Raw genomic sequence first — 18111 nt, 5'->3', positions numbered from 1 at the left:
TACACACATTGACAAATCGATTAATCTTGCTACATTATCAAGTATGCTTAATCATTTATGCAACAGCTCACATAAAACATAATCAGGCAGCAAAGTGGGATAACTCTGCTGGATTTCCAAATATAAGACTGAGGTCTGGTCATTTTATAACACCCTTTTAATAAGTGATATTTATGAAGCTTTGAAACAGAGGAGTCAGCGAGATTGGATGTTTTTCTAAAATATATGCTATTGGATTTATTTTCGGGAAGTTCTATGGCCTGTGTTATAACAGGAGGTCAGACTAAATAATCACACCTGGTCCCTTCTGGCCTTGGAATCTGTGTCCATTGTCCAGGCTGGAGATGAAGGCATTTCACTGTAATTGCTACAAAGAAATTTATTCTCAGGAAATTGTGTTGTCTGATATGCATAGAGCATTGAGAACTTGTGGAGGGATTTTTATTTTAAGAAACTAAAGCCAAACACTCATGCCTTATAGACTTGTAAGAATTCTAAAAACAGATCTGAAATTTCAAAGGTCAGCTGAGTGCAGTTTTTAGTTGGTCATATAAGGATATGGGGAATTTTCTCTATCACCTTTCCCCCCCAGAGGGGAAACTGAACAAACATGAAGGTTAAAAGGCAAGGTAGACCCCAGCCTCATTCCAGCCTAGGCTGTTTGACAAACAGGAAAGTTCTGGTTTAGAGGTCTAGCAGAGGTCCACCAGTAGGCTTGAAGAAAAGAGGAGGTGAGCTTTAAAAATAAGTTCATTTTGCTGCTGTTTTACTAGTTGTTTTGACTGCCATGCTTAATGTTAGTAACATAAACTAAGGCTTAATCCAAAGTCCTTCAAGTCAATAGAAAGACTGTCATCAGACCCCTAGTCTTTAAACTTCATAGCTCATTGAAGTAAATTATTTCAGAGGGGTTAAGATTTTAATATTTTCAGTTGTCACAGAAGCCTTTGAACATAACAAACTTTTTTTTTTTAAATTGCTACCACTATTTGGCCAGAAATTGTTTTCTGATTCAGGCTTTCCACAGTAACTGTGCAGTGGAGAGTACTATAAGAGCTTTCTTATATTTGAATAAATGTTGTAAATTTGTAGAAAAGAGCAAAATTGCAAAATCCATAATCTTCTTGTAACTACAATTTTCCAGTGCTCCTGGATGCTAGTCTACTGTATCTGTGTATTATAAGAGAGGTGCAAGTAGAGGGGAGACAGCATATTCGGTGTCTAGAGCATGAGAAGGAGAATCAGACGTCCTGATTCTATAAATGAACTGCTGTGTAATCTTGGGCTATTTTCTGTATCTAAGTTTTTCCTACGTATCTGTAAAATAGTGATTGTATTTGTACACCTTTTGTAAAACTTTTCCTTCTGTTGAAAGGCACTAAACAGATGCATAGTATAATTATTATTATTCCTGGTATAAAGTCTCTCCAATATCCATCAGTGATCTTCCATTGCTAACTCCGGAGTATCTGAGTGAGTGCCATTCATGTCCCATATGGTGGTTTGATTAATGCAGCAATGAATGTGATGGAGGGAATAGATCAATCTGTTGTTCGGCTTTGAAGATGGTGCCAAAGTGGCTGAAGACACCAATGAGCTGGGCATTTTAAAGATAGATTCCCTGCCTGGTGAGCCCTGGGAACAGTCCTTGGAGGAGTTTTGTGGCCTTTCCTTTTAGAGGCCCTGGAGGTTTGGGGCTCTGATATAGTGGAGACTGGTTTGCTTGGAGACTGGTGTACAGTCCCTTGGCCTGGATCAGAAGTCAGCATGGCGAGCCCTCTCCATCATAAGAAGACAGAGTTTTATCTCCCTGTTTTTTCTGGCTCTGGACTTCAGTGCCAGACAGAAGGTACACTTCTGGGCAACGTGCAATTTCCCCGAGGCAATGGATGTAGTGGGAGTCCCCATCGCTTACCAGGATCGCCTCCCCGTACAACAGACATTTGAAGCCGGGAGAACTGGGCAAAACCTCCCAGTGAACAAGAACTACTATCTAGTATCTATATATGAGAATTTTTTTTTAAAACTAGAAAGCTAAAATTACTACTGCTTACTGACTAATTAGAGTAATGCTAAGAACTACTACAACTAACTACTTGAATAAGAAATGAGTACAACATCGAGGAAATCTCAACGGGTACAACTGTCAGAGCTCTGTCTCAGGCCAAGGCGGCTGAGAAAGAACTGAGGGCAGTTCGCCCGTGTTCCTTGGGCTCACCAGATAGGGAATCTACCTCTAAAAAGCCAAGGTTGTCAGTATCTTCAGCCACTTAGGCACCATCTGTTCTTCAATCAAGTACCCATGAGGCTGCTGGTTCCTCAGGTACCCAGGGTACTGCTAGACTGAGAGACTTCAAAGCCTCAGGCCTGGAGAGATAATTGGTACAGTTGGCAGACTGAGGCAGCAAGGAAAGCTCTTCCTCTGCTTCCTTGGTACCAAAGAAGCCGTCTTGGGCTCCGACCACACTTCCCTCAAAGTGCTGGAGACTCACGGTACCATCAGTGGCTTTGACCATCATCACCTCGGTGCAGACCACAGACTTGATACCGATTAATACACTCAGTACCCCAGGATTTCTGTTTTCCCCGGGACCTGGCTGTATCTGAGACACCTAGTTCTCCGCTGCTTGGCTCTGATGTGCTGTCAAGATCTCCTGAAGGTCAACCGGTACCAATGGTTTCACTTCAGATCTCTCCAGATGCCCCACCATTCCAGAGCGATTTATAAGAAGAGGATTCTAATGAAGACCTTGCCTCAGTGTCTCAAATATCAATTCAGGGTTCTCCCCCTCACTCCTATAGAGGCCCCTTTCCAGAAGTCTGAGACTATAACTACTTGTGGCACAAGATTACTATCAACATCTCACTGGTATGGGTGCCGCCCCCTCCTGCGCCTTATACTTCTCTTTGGCCATATTGGGACCGTTGGGCTGCCTATCGCCATCAGGGCATTGAGCACAACCTGTTGCAGAGAGAGGCAACCTGCATCACCTGCTCCCTCCAGGAGACCTGACCCTCAAGATAAATCCTTTGAGGAGCAGGGAGCTAGAGCCAATGAGGTCGTCTCTCTGTGGCCAACATCTCATTTTCAACTCCGGATGAAGCTGTCGTGCCTCCTCCGCCATCCTTGGCAGATGATTTTAAGCAGTTCCAGATCTGGTCAAGAGAATTGCTGACTCCTTACAGATCTCTCTTGAGGAGGTTAAAGAACCTCATCATAAGCTGCTTGATATCCTCCATTCACCCTCATCTACCTGCATAGCTTTGCCCATAAACAAAGCCCTTCTGGACCCAGCAAAGATCTGGCATACTCCAGCTACTATTCTGCCTACATGCAAGAGAGTGGATAAGACACATTATGTCACAGCAAAGGACTCCAAATTTTTATTTTCTCGTCCTCACCTAACTCTTTGGTACTCAACGCAGTTAATGTACGTGGAAGGTAGCACAAGCGTCTGGACTTACTGGGTAGGAAATCTCATTCCTCCGCTTCCTTACAATTTAGAATCACCAATTACCACATGCTAATGGCAAAATTTTATCACGTAAACTATACCAAACTGAACTCTTTTGTTGACCACTTACTGACAGAACACGGAGCAATTCCAGGCAATTATTACAGAGGGCCAATTACTTGCCAGGACATCTCTACAAGCCTCTGTCGATACTGCTGATACTGCCTCCCATTCGATCACTACAGCAGTAGTTATGAGACGGGCTTCCTAGCTCCAACTCTCAAGATTTCCCAAAAAGGTCCAGAATACAGTAGGGGAGCTTCCTTTTGGTGGGTTTGAGTTGGTTTTGGACAGCATAGATGAATCTATGGTTCATCCCTACGGACTCTAGGGCTGCCTTGCATTTTATTGGTATCTATATAAACACACCTACAAGAGGTAGCTCAGCAAGTCCCAGATGGCTCAGAGAGCCTGCTCTGCTCAATTTCTTACCTCCCAGGAGCCATGTGAACCGCATCAGAAGAGACCCAGATTTCCAGAGAAGGAAACTGTCCACTTCTCAGCCTTCCACCTTGCACCCTTCCACCTCCAAGCAGCAATTTTGATGGGCTAGTTGGCCTGAATTACCGTCCTCATCATCTGCACCAATCCACCTGCCTTCTTCCCTTTGGCAATAGCCTTTACCACTTTTGGCGGGCTTGGGAGACAGTCACTGTAGATAAGTGGGTTTTGGAGATCTCCACAGGATACACCATCTACTTGACTACGCTTCCACCTACAAATCCCCCTTCCCTGTTCCTCTTTAAGGACCCCTCTCACAAGACCTTGCTTCATCAAGAAATAGACTCTTCTACGCATGGGAGCTATAGAACCAGTCCCCATGCAGCACAGAGGGAAGGGGGTTTATTCAAGATATTTCCTGACACCAAAAAAGAGTGGAGTTTGGAGACCCAGCCTACATTTGAGGCTACTGAACATCTGTGTGAAGGCACAAAAATTCAAAATGGTGACTCTTGCAGCGATAATAGAGCAAGGGGGTTGGTTCTTAGCCCTCAACCTTCAAGATGCATATTTCCATATAGCAATCCTTATCCCACAAACAATACCAATGTTTCACTGTTGGTCAGGGCCACTTTCAATACCAAGTGCTCCCCTTTGGCCTGTCATCTGCCCCGAGGATCTTTAGAAAGGCATGTCAGTAAGAGCAGCTCAGCTCAACAGGGAAGGTAGTATTCCTTTACCTGTACGATTGGCTGCTGAAAGGCCGCTCCTTGGAACTGACATCTCGGGCAACTTCTGAGGCCACAGATTTCTTCCTTGAATTGGCCTGCAATTAAACATTCAAAAATCCACTTTGACTTCTGTGCAGAACTTCATAGGGGCACATCTCGATTCAGTAACAGCAAGAGCCTACCTTCCTCTGCACAGATTTGTGGCCCCAACACAATTCAGCTCAGTCCCCAAACTCTGATAAAGAACTGTCTTCAGTTGCTGGGGCACATGGCAGCCAGCACCTTCATCATAGAACAAGCAAGACTCCGAATGTGCTGCCTTTCAAGGGTGGCTCAGAACTGTTTATTCACCAAACAGACACAGTTTAAATATGCTGCTTTCCATACCCACCTGCATAAAACAATCCCTCAGCTGATGGAAAGACCATCGCAACATGTGTGCAAAAGTCCCATTCGTGTATCCTCCCCCAACAGTCATCATAGAATCATAGAACTGGAAGAGACCTCGAGAGGTCATCTAGTCCAGTCCCCTGCACTCAAGGCAGGACTAAGTATTAGCTAGACCATCCCTGACAGGTGTTTGTCAAACCTGCTCTTAAAAATCCCCAATGATGGAGATTCCACAAAGTCTCTAGGCAATTTACTCCAGTGCTTAACCACTCTGACAGGTAGTTTTTCCCAGTGTCCAACCTAAACCTCCCTTGCTGCAATTTAAGCCCATTGCTGCTTATCCTATCTTCAGATGTTAAGAAAAACAATTTTTCTCCCTCCTCCTTGTAACAACCTTTTACCTACTTGAAAACTGTTATCTCCCCTCTCATTCTTCTCTTCTCCAGACTCAAACCCAATTTTTTCAATTTTCCCTCATAGGTCATGTTTTCTAGACCTATAATCATTTTTGTTGCTCTTCTCGACTCTCTCCAATTTGTCAACATCCTTCCTGAAATGTGACGTCCAGAACTGGACACAATACTCCAGTTGAGGCCTAATCAGTGCAGAGTAGAGTGGAAGAATTACTTCTCATGTCTTGCTTACAACACTCTTGTTAATACATCCCAGAATGATGTTGGCTTTTTTTGCAACAGCATTACTCTTGACTCATTTAGCTTGTGGTCCACTATGACTCCCAGATCCCTTTCTGCAGTACTCCTTCCTAGGCAGTCATTTCCCATTTTGTATGTGTGCAACTGATTGATTGTGCCTTCCTAAATGGAGTACTTTGCATTTGTCCTTCTTGAATTTCATCCTATTTACTTCATACCATTTCTCCAGTTTGTCCAAATCATTTTGAATTATAATCCTATACTCCAAAGCACTTGCAACCCCTCCCAGCTTGGTATCATCTGCAAACTTTATAAGTGTACTCTGTATGCCATTGTCTAAATCAATGAAGAAGATATTGAACAGAACCGGACCCAGAACTGATCCCTGTGGGACCCCACTCGTTATACCCTTCCAGCATGACTCTGAACCACTGATAACTACTCTGGGAACAGTTTTCCACCCAGTTTTGCACCCACCTTATAGTAGCTCCATCTAGGTTGCATCATAATGACAGACACCTCTCTGCTAGGCTGGGGAGTTCATCTAGACACTCATGCGACCCAGAGCAAGTGGACATCGCAAGAGACTGTGCAATACATCAACCTCCTGGAACTCAGAACGGTTGGGTAGGCCTGTCTCTAGTTTCTACCACTTATTAGGGACAAACACATAAAGGTCATGGACAACTTATCATGCATGTTTTACATCAATCACCAAGGAGGAGCAAGATCTCCCTCCCTCTGTACCAAGGCTGTCAAGCATGGAAATTGGTGCATACAGAACCAGATCACCACCACAGCGGCCTACCTTCCAGGGGATCAGCATGTGACCATGGATGCACTCAGCAGGCACTTCTTCCAAGACCACAAGTGGGAAATAGACCCCAGAATTGATATTCTGTCAATGGGGCACCCCTCAGATAGACTTGCTCGCCACAGAATTAAACAAGAAATGTACCCAGTTTTGCTTGAGAGGTGGACTGGGTCACCAGTCCTTGGGGGGGGATGCTTTTCACCTTCATTGGTCAGCTCTTGTACGCATTCCCATTGACTCCTTTAATAACCAAAGTTATGTACCAAATAAAAAAAGACACAGCCAGAATTATCCTAGTAATTCCAATCTGGCCCTGACAGATATGGTTTCCTTACCTGATTCAGCTGGCCATTTGCTCACCAATCACTCTCCATGCCGCTCCTGATCTCCTGGTGAAGACACGCTATGCCGATGGGAGACTGCGCTCCCATCAGTATTATTATTCCATCTCAGCAAGAAGTGGAAGCTATGTCGACAGAAGAGTGTCTCCCGCCGACATAGCGCCAGTGTGGACAGCACAAAACTTGCATTCGGAGGGGGAGGAGGCTTTTTTACATCCCTGAGCAACAGAAGTTGGATCAACATAAGCGGTAGTGTAGACCTGCCCTAAGAGTGGTTCACCTGCGCAGTGCTATATAACAGTGGCATGGGGCATGAGGCTGACTAGCATACATATGCGGGCTGAACGGACACTGCTATGAAAAATCTCTGATCAAAGGTGCAGGGGGCACTAGCACATCTTGAGTGGAGCACCCGTAGTGGGGCATACCTCAAAGAACCACAGTTACTACACAGGGTGCGTAACCATTTCTTTTTTTTAAAAGTTCATTGGATAATAGCAGTGTTTATTTTTAAGGCTTTTTTAATATTTTTATTTAATTAACTTTTCACAGTTGCAGGAAATTATGAGAGTGTTAGACAATAAATAATTAATGACAGTGGACGCTGAGATTCAAAAAGGTAAAGCTTTATAACTGTTACAACACAAGTTGTCATCAACATGTGTCAAAATATACAAAGTAAATATCCTTAAATCAAATTCTAGTAAATTCTTAAGCAGCATTTTTCTTACTTTACCTAACTGTAAATTTCTATTATTATCAATGGAAATATTTTTTCATCAGTATGGTGAAATTGATGTTTACAGACATTTACCAATAAAATCTAATCCTCCCAAGCCTAACTGTATGCCTCCTTGATTTTCCTGAAAATAAGCCATATTTGCTTTCATGGATTTTTAAAGTGATGCCTAAGTCCCATGATATAACAACTGCATCTCTTTCATTTAGTCGATAACCCAGATTTGCTAGCCATAATTTTTAATCTGAATAAGATGCGGCCCTGGGAGGGGGAGGGGGGTATTCAGTGGTGGTGTAGCTGTGTTGGTCCCAGGATATTAGAGAGACAAGGTGGGTGAGGTATATCTTTTATTGGACCAACTTCTGTTGGTGAGAGAGACAAGCTTTCGAGCTACACAGAGCTCTTCTTCAGCTAAATACAAGGTCGAACAGATTAGCATAAGTAGTTAGCACATATTCTAAGGGACCATTCAAGGTGAAGTGGCTTGTTAATATCACTGTAGTCATAGGACAAAAAGGGGGGCTAGTGGATTAGGGATTGTTATAATAAGCCATGGGCAGTCATGCATTGTTTGAGCACCTATCCATCACCGGTAGACAAAATCTGATAGCTTTTAGGATGAAGCAGTACAGTGATCCTACTGAAATTTCCTCCAAATCTAAGTATGTTGGTCTTTTCTCATTTTAGTCACCCCATTTCTTAGAAGATTAGGGTAATTATAGGCCTGTCATTCTGACATCGATCCCAGGCAAGATAATGGAGCAGCTGATACGGGACTCGATTAATAAAGAATTAAAGGAGGATATTATAATTAATGTCAATCAACATGGATTTATGGAAAATAGATCCTTTCAGATTAACTTCATATATTTTTTATGAGATAAGTTTGCTTGATAAAGGTAATAGTATTGATGTAATATACTTAGACTTCTGTAAGACATTTGACTTGGTACCGCACCACATTGTGATTGGGGGAAAAAAAACTAAAAAGATAAGAAATCAACATGGTGTATTTTAAATACATTAAAACTGGCTAACTGATAGGTCTCAAAATGTAATTGTAAATGGGGAATCATATCAAGTGGGTATGTTTCTCAGAGTCCCACAAGGATCGACTCTTGGCCTTACACTATTTAACATTTTTACCAGTTACCTGGAAGAAAACACAAAATCATGATTGATAAAGTTGGCAGATGACTCACACATTGGAGTGGTAAATAAGGAAGAGGACAGGTCACTGATATGGAGTGATCTGGATCACTCAGTAAGCTGGGCTCAAGCAAACAATATGTATTTGAATAACCTAAATGTAAATGTATATATTTAGGAACAAAGAATGTAGGCCATATTTACAAGATGGGGGACTCTATCCTGGGAAGCAGGGATTCTGAGAAAGATTTGGTGGTCCTGGTGGATAATAAGGTAAACATGAGCTCCTAGTGTGATGCTGTTGCCAAAAAGGGCTAATGCATCCTTGGATGTATAAACGGGAATCTTGAGTAAGAGTAGAGAGGTTATTTTACTTCTGTATTTGGCACTGGTGCAACTGCTGCTGGAATACTGTGTCCAGTTCTGGTGCCCACAGTTCAAGAAGGATGCCGATAAATTGGAGAGGGTTCTGAGAAGAGCCATGAGAATGATTAAAAGATTAGAAAAATATGCTTTATATAGTAATAGTCGCAAAGAGCTCAATCAAAGAGAAGATTAAAGTGTGATTTGATTAGTCTGTCAGTACCTACATGGGGAACAAATATTTGATAATGGGCTCTTCAGTCTAGTATAGAAAGGTATAACATGAGCTGATGCCTGGAATTTGAAGCTAGTTAAATTCAGACTGGAAATAAGGTGTACATTGAGAGTAATTAATCATTAAAAAAATGTAGCAAGGGTCCTAGTGGATTCTCCATCACTGGCAATTTTTAAATCAAGACTGGATTTTTAGAAAAAATATGCACTAGGAATTTGTGAAAAATCTATGACTCATGTTAAAGAGGAGGTCAGATTAGATGATCACAGTGGTTCCTTCTGGCCTTGGAATCTGTGTGTTGTATCATCTGCTACAGAACTTGTATGCAATTTTATAAATTGGAAATATCCTTTCCCATAGTCACCAATAGTCGAGGAGGATGTTGTACTGGGTGGAAATAATATCAACAGTGTACCAAAACAGTTGTCTACAATACTTATTCTATTGCCTTCACGTAACATGGAGGAATGATTCCTGAAACCACAGTACAGCTGTTTTTTAGCAGAAGAGAAAAGCTTTGACAATATCTTGGAGAAAAGTTTCCGATACTTTTCATTTCTCTCAACCAGATGTGCCAGCATTAGCTTTTGGGCTTTTCCTTCTTCCAGGCCTCGGTGGGAGAAGAGTGCAAAGAGGCAATCAGTTCTAAATTATTTCAAAGTGGATAAAAGATAATAGAACAAGAGCAAGCTAGTGTAACAAGACCTCTGCACAAATATTCATCGGAACACTGGTATATAGTTATCAGAAGGACTATGTCCCCATGTTCTAATGCACATGTGGCACTACCATTTCCCTGTTGCCTTCTCCCCTCACCCTTCACTTTCTTGAAAAGAATCCTTTTTTTCCTTAAATACATTTAAGCATGAAGCGCTTTGAGATCTACTGATGAAAAAGAAATAGGGATTGTGTTATTACCACTGTGATCCTTGTTTTTTGCAGAAGTCTGAACTTCAAAATTGCCATCAGCAGCAAGCTGTTAGGTAGAGGGTACTTGCAAAACTGAACTATGAGCTTAACCCTAGGCACATACAGTTATAGAGCATCCTGTTGTGAAACCATTGTCAGCACTGATAGAGCAGGGTGATCAAGATGATAGGCATTAAGGGGATTATGAAATTGCTTACGTTTAACTGGCTCAGAGTACATACTAATTGCTGGGAGTGACAGTGCTGCTTTCATTTCTGGGGGGACTCAAACCCTTGTTGTTATTGGAGGACGTTTCATGGAATTAAGAGTTAGAAGTCCAGAGTAGCAGGAGACTTCAGCAAGAATTAATTTAAAATTTCTTAATATAATTTCTTTTTGAGTCCTGTTCAACAGTTTTGTAATTTCTTCTGCCTCTTCAGGCACACAGACAAATGGCCTGGACTTTCAGAAGCAGCCTGTGCCCGTTGGAGGGGCAATCTCTACAGCCCAGGCTCAGGCCTTCCTTGGACACCTTCATCAGGTAAAACCAAGACACTTTTTAAACTGGAGGTGGTTTGGGAAAGAAGTGGATGGGGAAAGATTTCCCCCCCCTCCCCCCCCGTACAATTGGCAGCTGAATCCATGAGTAGTGTAGGGGAGCACTGTCATCCTGAGAAAGATGTGAGATTTTTTTTTTCTGCCTGCTAAATGTTAGAGGCTAGTCATGAATTATTGTACTGATCTGTAGCCCACATATCAAATACACTGAGAATTATTATTGGGAAATAGCTCTTTTGGGAACTTTTAGATAACAGATGCCACCACAGGGCCATATTACAGATGAGAGTACCTATAATTAAAACACCATATGCCTTTCATAGTTCTTTCAAAAATCTGGAGAAGGGCGTAGGAAATGATTACTCTGGAACTGTACAGGCCACTGGGATTTAATGTTTACTCCTCTTTGGAAAAATGTTCATTAGAATCACAGGTGTCCAAAGACAAGGCCAGAATTGGTCTCTTCTCTTAAGAATTATATTTGCCCAATAACTGTCCCAACATGGACCTGGAACTTGTCAATACCTAGTTAAAGAAAGGAGAAGTGATAGTGAGGGCTACCAGTACAGAGTTCAAGTCCTCCTGTTGCTTCCCATGCTCAAGGAAAACTTAAAATGATGGAACTAGACAAGCATATGTTTCTACAAATTTCTGAGTCATTTTTAGGAAGATTTATTTCATGGAGTTGTTTTCCTTAGGATATTCAGGCTTCTATTTCCCTTAATTGCTTCTCTACAGCCCCTATTCTTACGGAGTCAAAGTTATACTTCAGAGGTAAGGTGTCTGATCACACTTCGGGTCTGAGAACAAATGTCTTTCCCTTCCCTGGCACCAAGTTTAAACTTAAAATTACTGGAAATAATTGGCTGACCCCATGTGTTCAGGGTCTGGGGTTACACAATTGTTATGGTATAATTGAGGTACTCAGGCTTTTATGTTCACTTTTAAGAGCTCAGAGCTGCCATTTTATTGTACTGAGCATTCAGTACTTTTTTGTCACAAAATTATAATTTTCCAGAGGATAGAGGTTTACCTAGGACCTGTGGAATAACAGTGTGAATGTTTGAGTACACTGAACCAATAGGCTGTTGGAGAATGCCTTTCTTGCACACTTCGCTCTCAGTACCCTGAATGTGCGTGTCAGTATGGTATGCAAATTCTGAAGGTCTTTTGTGTTTCCAGAACAGCTTGTTTTAATGTTCATTTGTCATATGAACTTACCTGAAATCAATAACTTTTATCAGTACAGTATTATGTCACCTTGCCCTGAAAAGTATTTTTAAAAAGTTGCTAAGACCATAACTTTTTTTGTGACGATGTATGCTGCATTTCTTGAATCTCTAGTTTCAAGAAATCTCCAAGCCTTCTTTTGATGCATCTGGCAATGGCCAGTGTCAGACTGGCTACCACCTTAGCTATGAACTATTAATGTCTTCCATTATAGCGACAAAGGGTCCTGTGGCACCTTATAGACTAACAGAAGTATTGGAGCATAAGCTTTCGTGGGTGAATATCCACTTCGTCAGACGCATGTCCATCATAGGAATTCTTAGTGGTGACAGCTGTGATTACTTTCAAGATGGAGTGCTTTACATCTGACCAATGCCAAATACAATACAAGGTGCCATTCAGAAACTGTCTTCTAAAATACTCTAATAGGAAAGTGTGTGCATAGGGGGATGGAGATGGGTGGTGGGGAGAGAGAACAACACGATCTATGTTCAAGTGTGTGCTGGCTGCACTTAAGAGACCTAAGTTTGTAAGGTCAACCTTTAGTGCTGAGAAAGCCTGGATATAATTATTTTTACCTATTTCACTAGGACAGCGGTTTGATTAGGCTCTTTGGGCTATATGTTGTTGAAATCTCAGAACACAACAGGCAAGGCAAATTAAACTTAACTTCTAGAGATGAACTCTGTTTGGCGACAGGAAATGCAGAAAATCTTGTAGAATCCCACCCAGGAAGGTATGAAACATTTCAAGAGATGGCTCTGTAAGGTCAGAGCTGCCACAGCATGGAATTTTTGTATCTGGATCTGAATTAAAGCTCTCCAACCCACATAGAGCCAACAGGAAAGCAAGTATAGTTAAATATGTTACCACTCTCATGCAACACATCTCAGTATAGGGATGTCTTCCTTTTCTTAAAGGACAGCATGCCACATTTGATCATTTGTTTTTCTTGTACTCATTATGTGTTTCCTGGTTCCCAGTAAAGCAGTGGATTTCAAGCATGGTCAGTGATGAAATATTCTACAGGCTATAATCCTGCCCTTTGGAAGAATTGGCAATTACGTAACATTCTTCCTTCATAGTAGGAGTGATGCTGATGATGTTAACATGAAGAGGGTTATTGAAGCTGACTACAGTGTATGAGCGTATAATTTATGTGGTAACACGAGAGAGAATCTTTTTCCTGTTCATAATATTTTGTCTCTGTCTTGCTCTTAAAAATCCCAAGTTCTGGAATGTTGCTTTCATTTCACTTTCCTGCCTCCTGTGGCGCCCCCCCCCCCCCCCCACGCTTTCTTGGGAGTATTGGACCAGGTCATCAATCTCAAAAATTGAATTTGAGTTTGAGTACGTCAGTCAGCGCTGCCCTTGTTAAGGGTATCCCCGTCCTCTGTATGTAATTTTTTTTTGCAGTGTTTAGGGACAGTGAGAGTGCTTGGGTGGTGGATTGATGTGTGAGAACAGTTTTTATGTGGTATATGAGGTTCCTGCTGCATGTGTAAATTCCCATTGTGTGATGTAAGGAATGTGATGCATGCAGCGTGCGTATTTGGGGTAATGCCTGTTCTGAAGTTAAGAAGTTGATTAATAGGGTTTTCATTTTAAGAACGTAGGAGATTTCTGCATAAAAATTATATTTCCCAAAGAAGACTCACCCACCCAAAAATGCTCCTTTCATAGTCAGATTCACATCAACATCCAGAGGTCCTAAACTGACAATCTTTTCTCAGTAAGAGATGGACAGATAACACTGTGCAAGGTCCATATGGACTTGTCTAATATTTCTCAGCACTACCCCTACTTTCAGCTACTGCAGAATGTTTTAGGGGGTCTGTGTTTCATCTTTCAAAGCTTTATATGACTGTTACTTCACTTCATCTCAGTTCTTTGCACTGTGTTGTAGGTCCAGCTCGCTGGAACAAGTTTACAGGCTGCTGCTCAGTCCTTAAATGTACAGGTAAGGACTGCCCCTCATTCTCCCATTCTCCATCAAGTATCTGTTTCATTAAAGATAGTTTTCAGGCTGCGAGCTGTCCCATTCTAATTACATTTGTTTGGGTTTGTAAAATAAAAGAGAGGTTGAGTAGTTTCACAGCTGCAGAACAGATTGGGTGATGGTCAGCAGTAGGAGCTGGTTAATTCATTGGTGCTAATAATTTTGTGTCAGAGGTTAGTGAGCTGTTGTAAATAGTTCTCATGCTGCATTACAAACTCCAATAATCTCACATGTTCCTTGATTCCAGCCTTATTTTAATCATAGATTACTTTGCAAGCTGTGTTTGATATCTGAACATAGGGGGCCAATGTAGCATTGATTTTTAAGGTTGCTGGTGTGGATCACTCGGGTTTCCTACAACATCAAGTAAATTATACCTAGTAATTTAAAAATAAACTGGGCTACTTGCTCCTCATTGATCTGCATGGTATAGCAAAGCATTCAAACTTTGTGTGATGCAGTATGCTCCATAGCATTTCAATCAACCTACTGCTTCCTTTCAATACAATATTCAAGCAACATGCCGAAAGGGGAAAGGGATGTAGTTTTATTGAAAACTGGTTTCAATACTGCAGTGTACTAAAGAACTGGGATAGTGCATTCCATGAAGCCAAATAGAACATGGACCCAGTTACATGTGATGATGCTTTAGAAAGAAGGGGAAATACAGTGATCTTCCTTTTTAAGAGAAAGGAGGCAGAAAATTGCCTTGGTTGCCATGGTAAACTTCCATCCCTGAGAGAGATGTTGGCAAACAGGCTGTATCACCAGTGCAGAATGTTTACAGTCCTATGCTGTAATTATCTCTCAGTGACTGGCAGAATGAATCAGAGGCTTTATGTTAATTAGCCTGCTCTGCAGTCCCCAAAACAGGTGGTGGAAAATATGCAAATCTATGCAGAATTTTAATGCTCTGCATAACCAGTTTTAATTACCATAAAACCCTCTCTTTCCTCTTCAGACACTCTCTTGCATTTCCTCCCTCATGGCTGCAGTATTCTCTTCTCCATTTAAAAAAAAACAAAACAAAACCTAATTTTAAGTAAAACACACTGCATAGCTATATAAATGCTTAATTTTTTATTTTAAGACAATTTGTGTTGGGCTTCTTGCTAGATTTAGTGAAGCATATGAGGGCATTTCAAACCAGTCGCCCATTTAGCTAGCATTCTGTTGACTTAATGTCCTTAATGCAGATGTTTGAAAAACATATACTCCCTTCACTCCATTGTTCTGGATTTTAGTCCGTGAATCATTTTAAGTGCTTTGTGGTGGGCAAATATTTTTTCTTTGTGTTAAAAAGTAGCATCAGTGATGCTGCAGCAAACAAAGTGGGATCTAAAAATATTTCAGGTACAAAAGAACTGGGTGTTTTATTTTGTTTTAACCCTAAGCTGTGTTAGCTACACATGTTGGAGCAGTCATAGCTGAGATGGTAGGCAGAAAGAGCCATTTCTTAAACCCACTCTTAAAATGAACCCAAGGGCTTTTTGTATGCAGATGAAAGATTTTGATGTACAGTGTAGAGATAGTAGTGTACACATTAACATCTGTTTTACACTATAAAGAGTTATATTTTTTTCCTAGTCTAAATCTAATGAAGAATCTGGGGACACCCAGCAGCCAAGCCAGCCTTCCCAGCAGCCTTCAGTGCAGGCGGCCATACCCCAGACCCAGCTCATGCTGGCCGGAGGACAGATCACCGGGGTAAGGTTTACCCAAGAGAATTGTAGTAAGCCTCCTGTCTGGCAGTACTGCCATCATTCACCATCCAATTAGAATCGCCCACCAACAGATAGTAGAGTGGCTGTCCAAGGTTACTGTCACTTCATTAAAGAGGAATTTCATTAAAGAGGAACTTTCACACAGGTGGCAAGGGGAGCGAGAACATTTTTATATAAAAAGCAGTCTGCTTGTCAGTAGTTCTTAGTGCCTGGTGTTTGTTGGAGAAATTTGTATTACAATATTAGAATTCCTTGGTTCCTGTTCATTTTCTCCGTTCCTGTTCATTTTCTCCTATTTGACCCTGCAATGAAATCAGAACTCTAGGTTTGACATTAGACTGGTGTAGAAGTCATGGATATCAGAAAGTCAACGTTTTGACTTCACTGTGGGACCATATAGAAGCATGAGAGGGAAACACCATGTCAAAATGTGGGTACATGTGTAGCAAAAGTGATGGGAACTTTATTACAGTTTATATCCCCTAACTTTTTAAATATTTTGCAAAGGGCATAAAGTTTGTGTTCTCTGAGCAACTCGATCTTTAGAAATCATTAATGTTTTTGCTTATGCTCACAGAATTCAGCCCCTCCATTTAACCTGTCAGTCCTGATTTTTCTAGAGTTTTTTGTTTTAAATAGTAAAGTTTTTTTTGGGGCGGTGGAAGTTTGGTGGGTTTTTTTTGTTTTTTTAAAGGGTAGTTATGCCTGTGAAATTGTTGCAACCGCCAGAAGTGTTTAAAATGAATTAGAAGAACAAACTTGAGTGGATTGGTTTGGTTGGAGAGGTTATTTCCATTTCATCAGCTCTTCAGATTGAGGTTTTTGCGCAGGAATGGGGTATTAGGAGGTTATTCCATCAATGCATTGGGTCTCTGATTTAAATTGTTGGGTGATGTCACCTGCAAACTTGAATGGTGCCATGTCTAATTCAATCCAGTTTGCTGCGGAATCCTCAAAGTAGAATAGCTGTATAAATTATCCAGGCCCACATTTAATGGGTTTTGTTTAATTTAATTTGTATTTTACTATTTTAAAGTACATTTGCTTTCAACAACAACAAAAATTACGTGGTGGAAGAAAGTTATTAAAACCTATTCTAAATAAGTCATTTTTGCTTTGTCTGATGAATGTCTGTGGTACTGAGACATTCAAGACTCCAGGTTTGTGTAGATGGGGATTGTATTAAATGTGGACATCAGGATTCATTTATATGTAAAGGAGAGACTAGCCACCTGTTTCATAGAGATAATGTGTGTTTGGAAGATGAAGGGATGTAAACTTGCCAACTCTATTCTGTTTAAAAAAAAAAGCAGATGGGAGGGGAGACTTGGAGTGAAACAAATGGAGCTCATATTCTTCACTTATATCTTAAGGCATAATGAAAATGATGGAATATGGCAGGGTTTCATGCTAATGTGAAGCAGCTGGGGTGTTATCAGTTCATTCAGTAGCCATAGCCAGCACTCCTGCTTTTCTTTCATCTGGCTAATCACTTGCTGTTCTGTTCGGTGTACATTTTCCTTTCAAATCCTGTCAGGGCTGATTCTTTCTTTTTGCCTGCTAGTTAATTACCTTTTTGCATGAACCTTGGAGTAGAGCTGTGGAGAAGCTTGCGTGATTCCTCAGGTTCTGATTGCAGCATAACACTTAAAGTTTCAATGCTTCTACCAAAATTGTGCTGTAGGTTGATTGCTATGTTATGTTGAGTAGCCAGCTGCCCTTACATAAGGTGCCTAGGTTGGCCAATGTCTGTTACCTGATTAATAGCTGGTACTTTGTAATGGGAACGATTCTTTCTGGTGTTAATGACTGTTTGTTCTAATTTTTTCTAGCTCACGTTGACGCCAGCCCAGCAGCAGTTATTATTACAACAGGCACAGGCACAGTTGCTGGCGGCTGCAGTGCAGCATTCAGCCAGCCAGCAGCACAGCGCTGCAGGCGCCACCATCTCGGCCTCCGCTGCGACGCCGATGACGCAGATTCCTCTTTCTCAGCCAATACAGATTGCACAGGTGAGAACTGGGGCTTGTGTGGGTTGAGGGAAGCAGATTTAACCTGAAAAAAACACATCCACTCGTTCTTCAAGTGGCTTCTATATATTTTCACTTGTGGGATCACAGGCACCTGTGCCGTAGGCTTCCAGAATCTTGTGTTGAGCAGTGTCCACTGGGATCACTCATTCCTCTCTTCTTCTCACCCCATCATGGAGGACTTCAGGGGATCTAAAAAGGTGTGTCCCCAACTATCCCTCAGTTCTATTTCACTGCTTATGGTGCCACAAACTTTTATCACACACCTTGTCCTCAACAGTTCCCTTGTT

General features: G+C 41.5%; 1 protein-coding gene across 1 annotated transcript in view; it reads left to right on the top strand.

The window, feature by feature from the left end:
* POU2F1 (POU class 2 homeobox 1) overlaps nt 1-18111 on the top strand; it is a 99313-nt gene that overhangs the window by 11323 nt on the left and 69879 nt on the right. Inside the window, exons 3-6 of the mRNA XM_029913253.1 lie at nt 10721-10821; nt 13975-14028; nt 15655-15774; nt 17624-17803. Coding sequence (XP_029769113.1) covers nt 10721-10821; nt 13975-14028; nt 15655-15774; nt 17624-17803 — 455 coding nt within the window. The remainder of the gene's footprint in view (nt 1-10720; nt 10822-13974; nt 14029-15654; nt 15775-17623; nt 17804-18111) is intronic.

This window comes from Terrapene carolina, unplaced genomic scaffold, assembly GCF_002925995.2.
Source record: "Terrapene carolina triunguis isolate 2854851 unplaced genomic scaffold, T_m_triunguis-2.0 Scaffold558, whole genome shotgun sequence".
Lineage (NCBI taxonomy): Eukaryota > Metazoa > Chordata > Testudines > Emydidae > Terrapene > Terrapene triunguis.
Note: the sequence above shows the minus strand (reverse complement) of the source record. Positions and strands in the feature narration are given on the sequence as shown.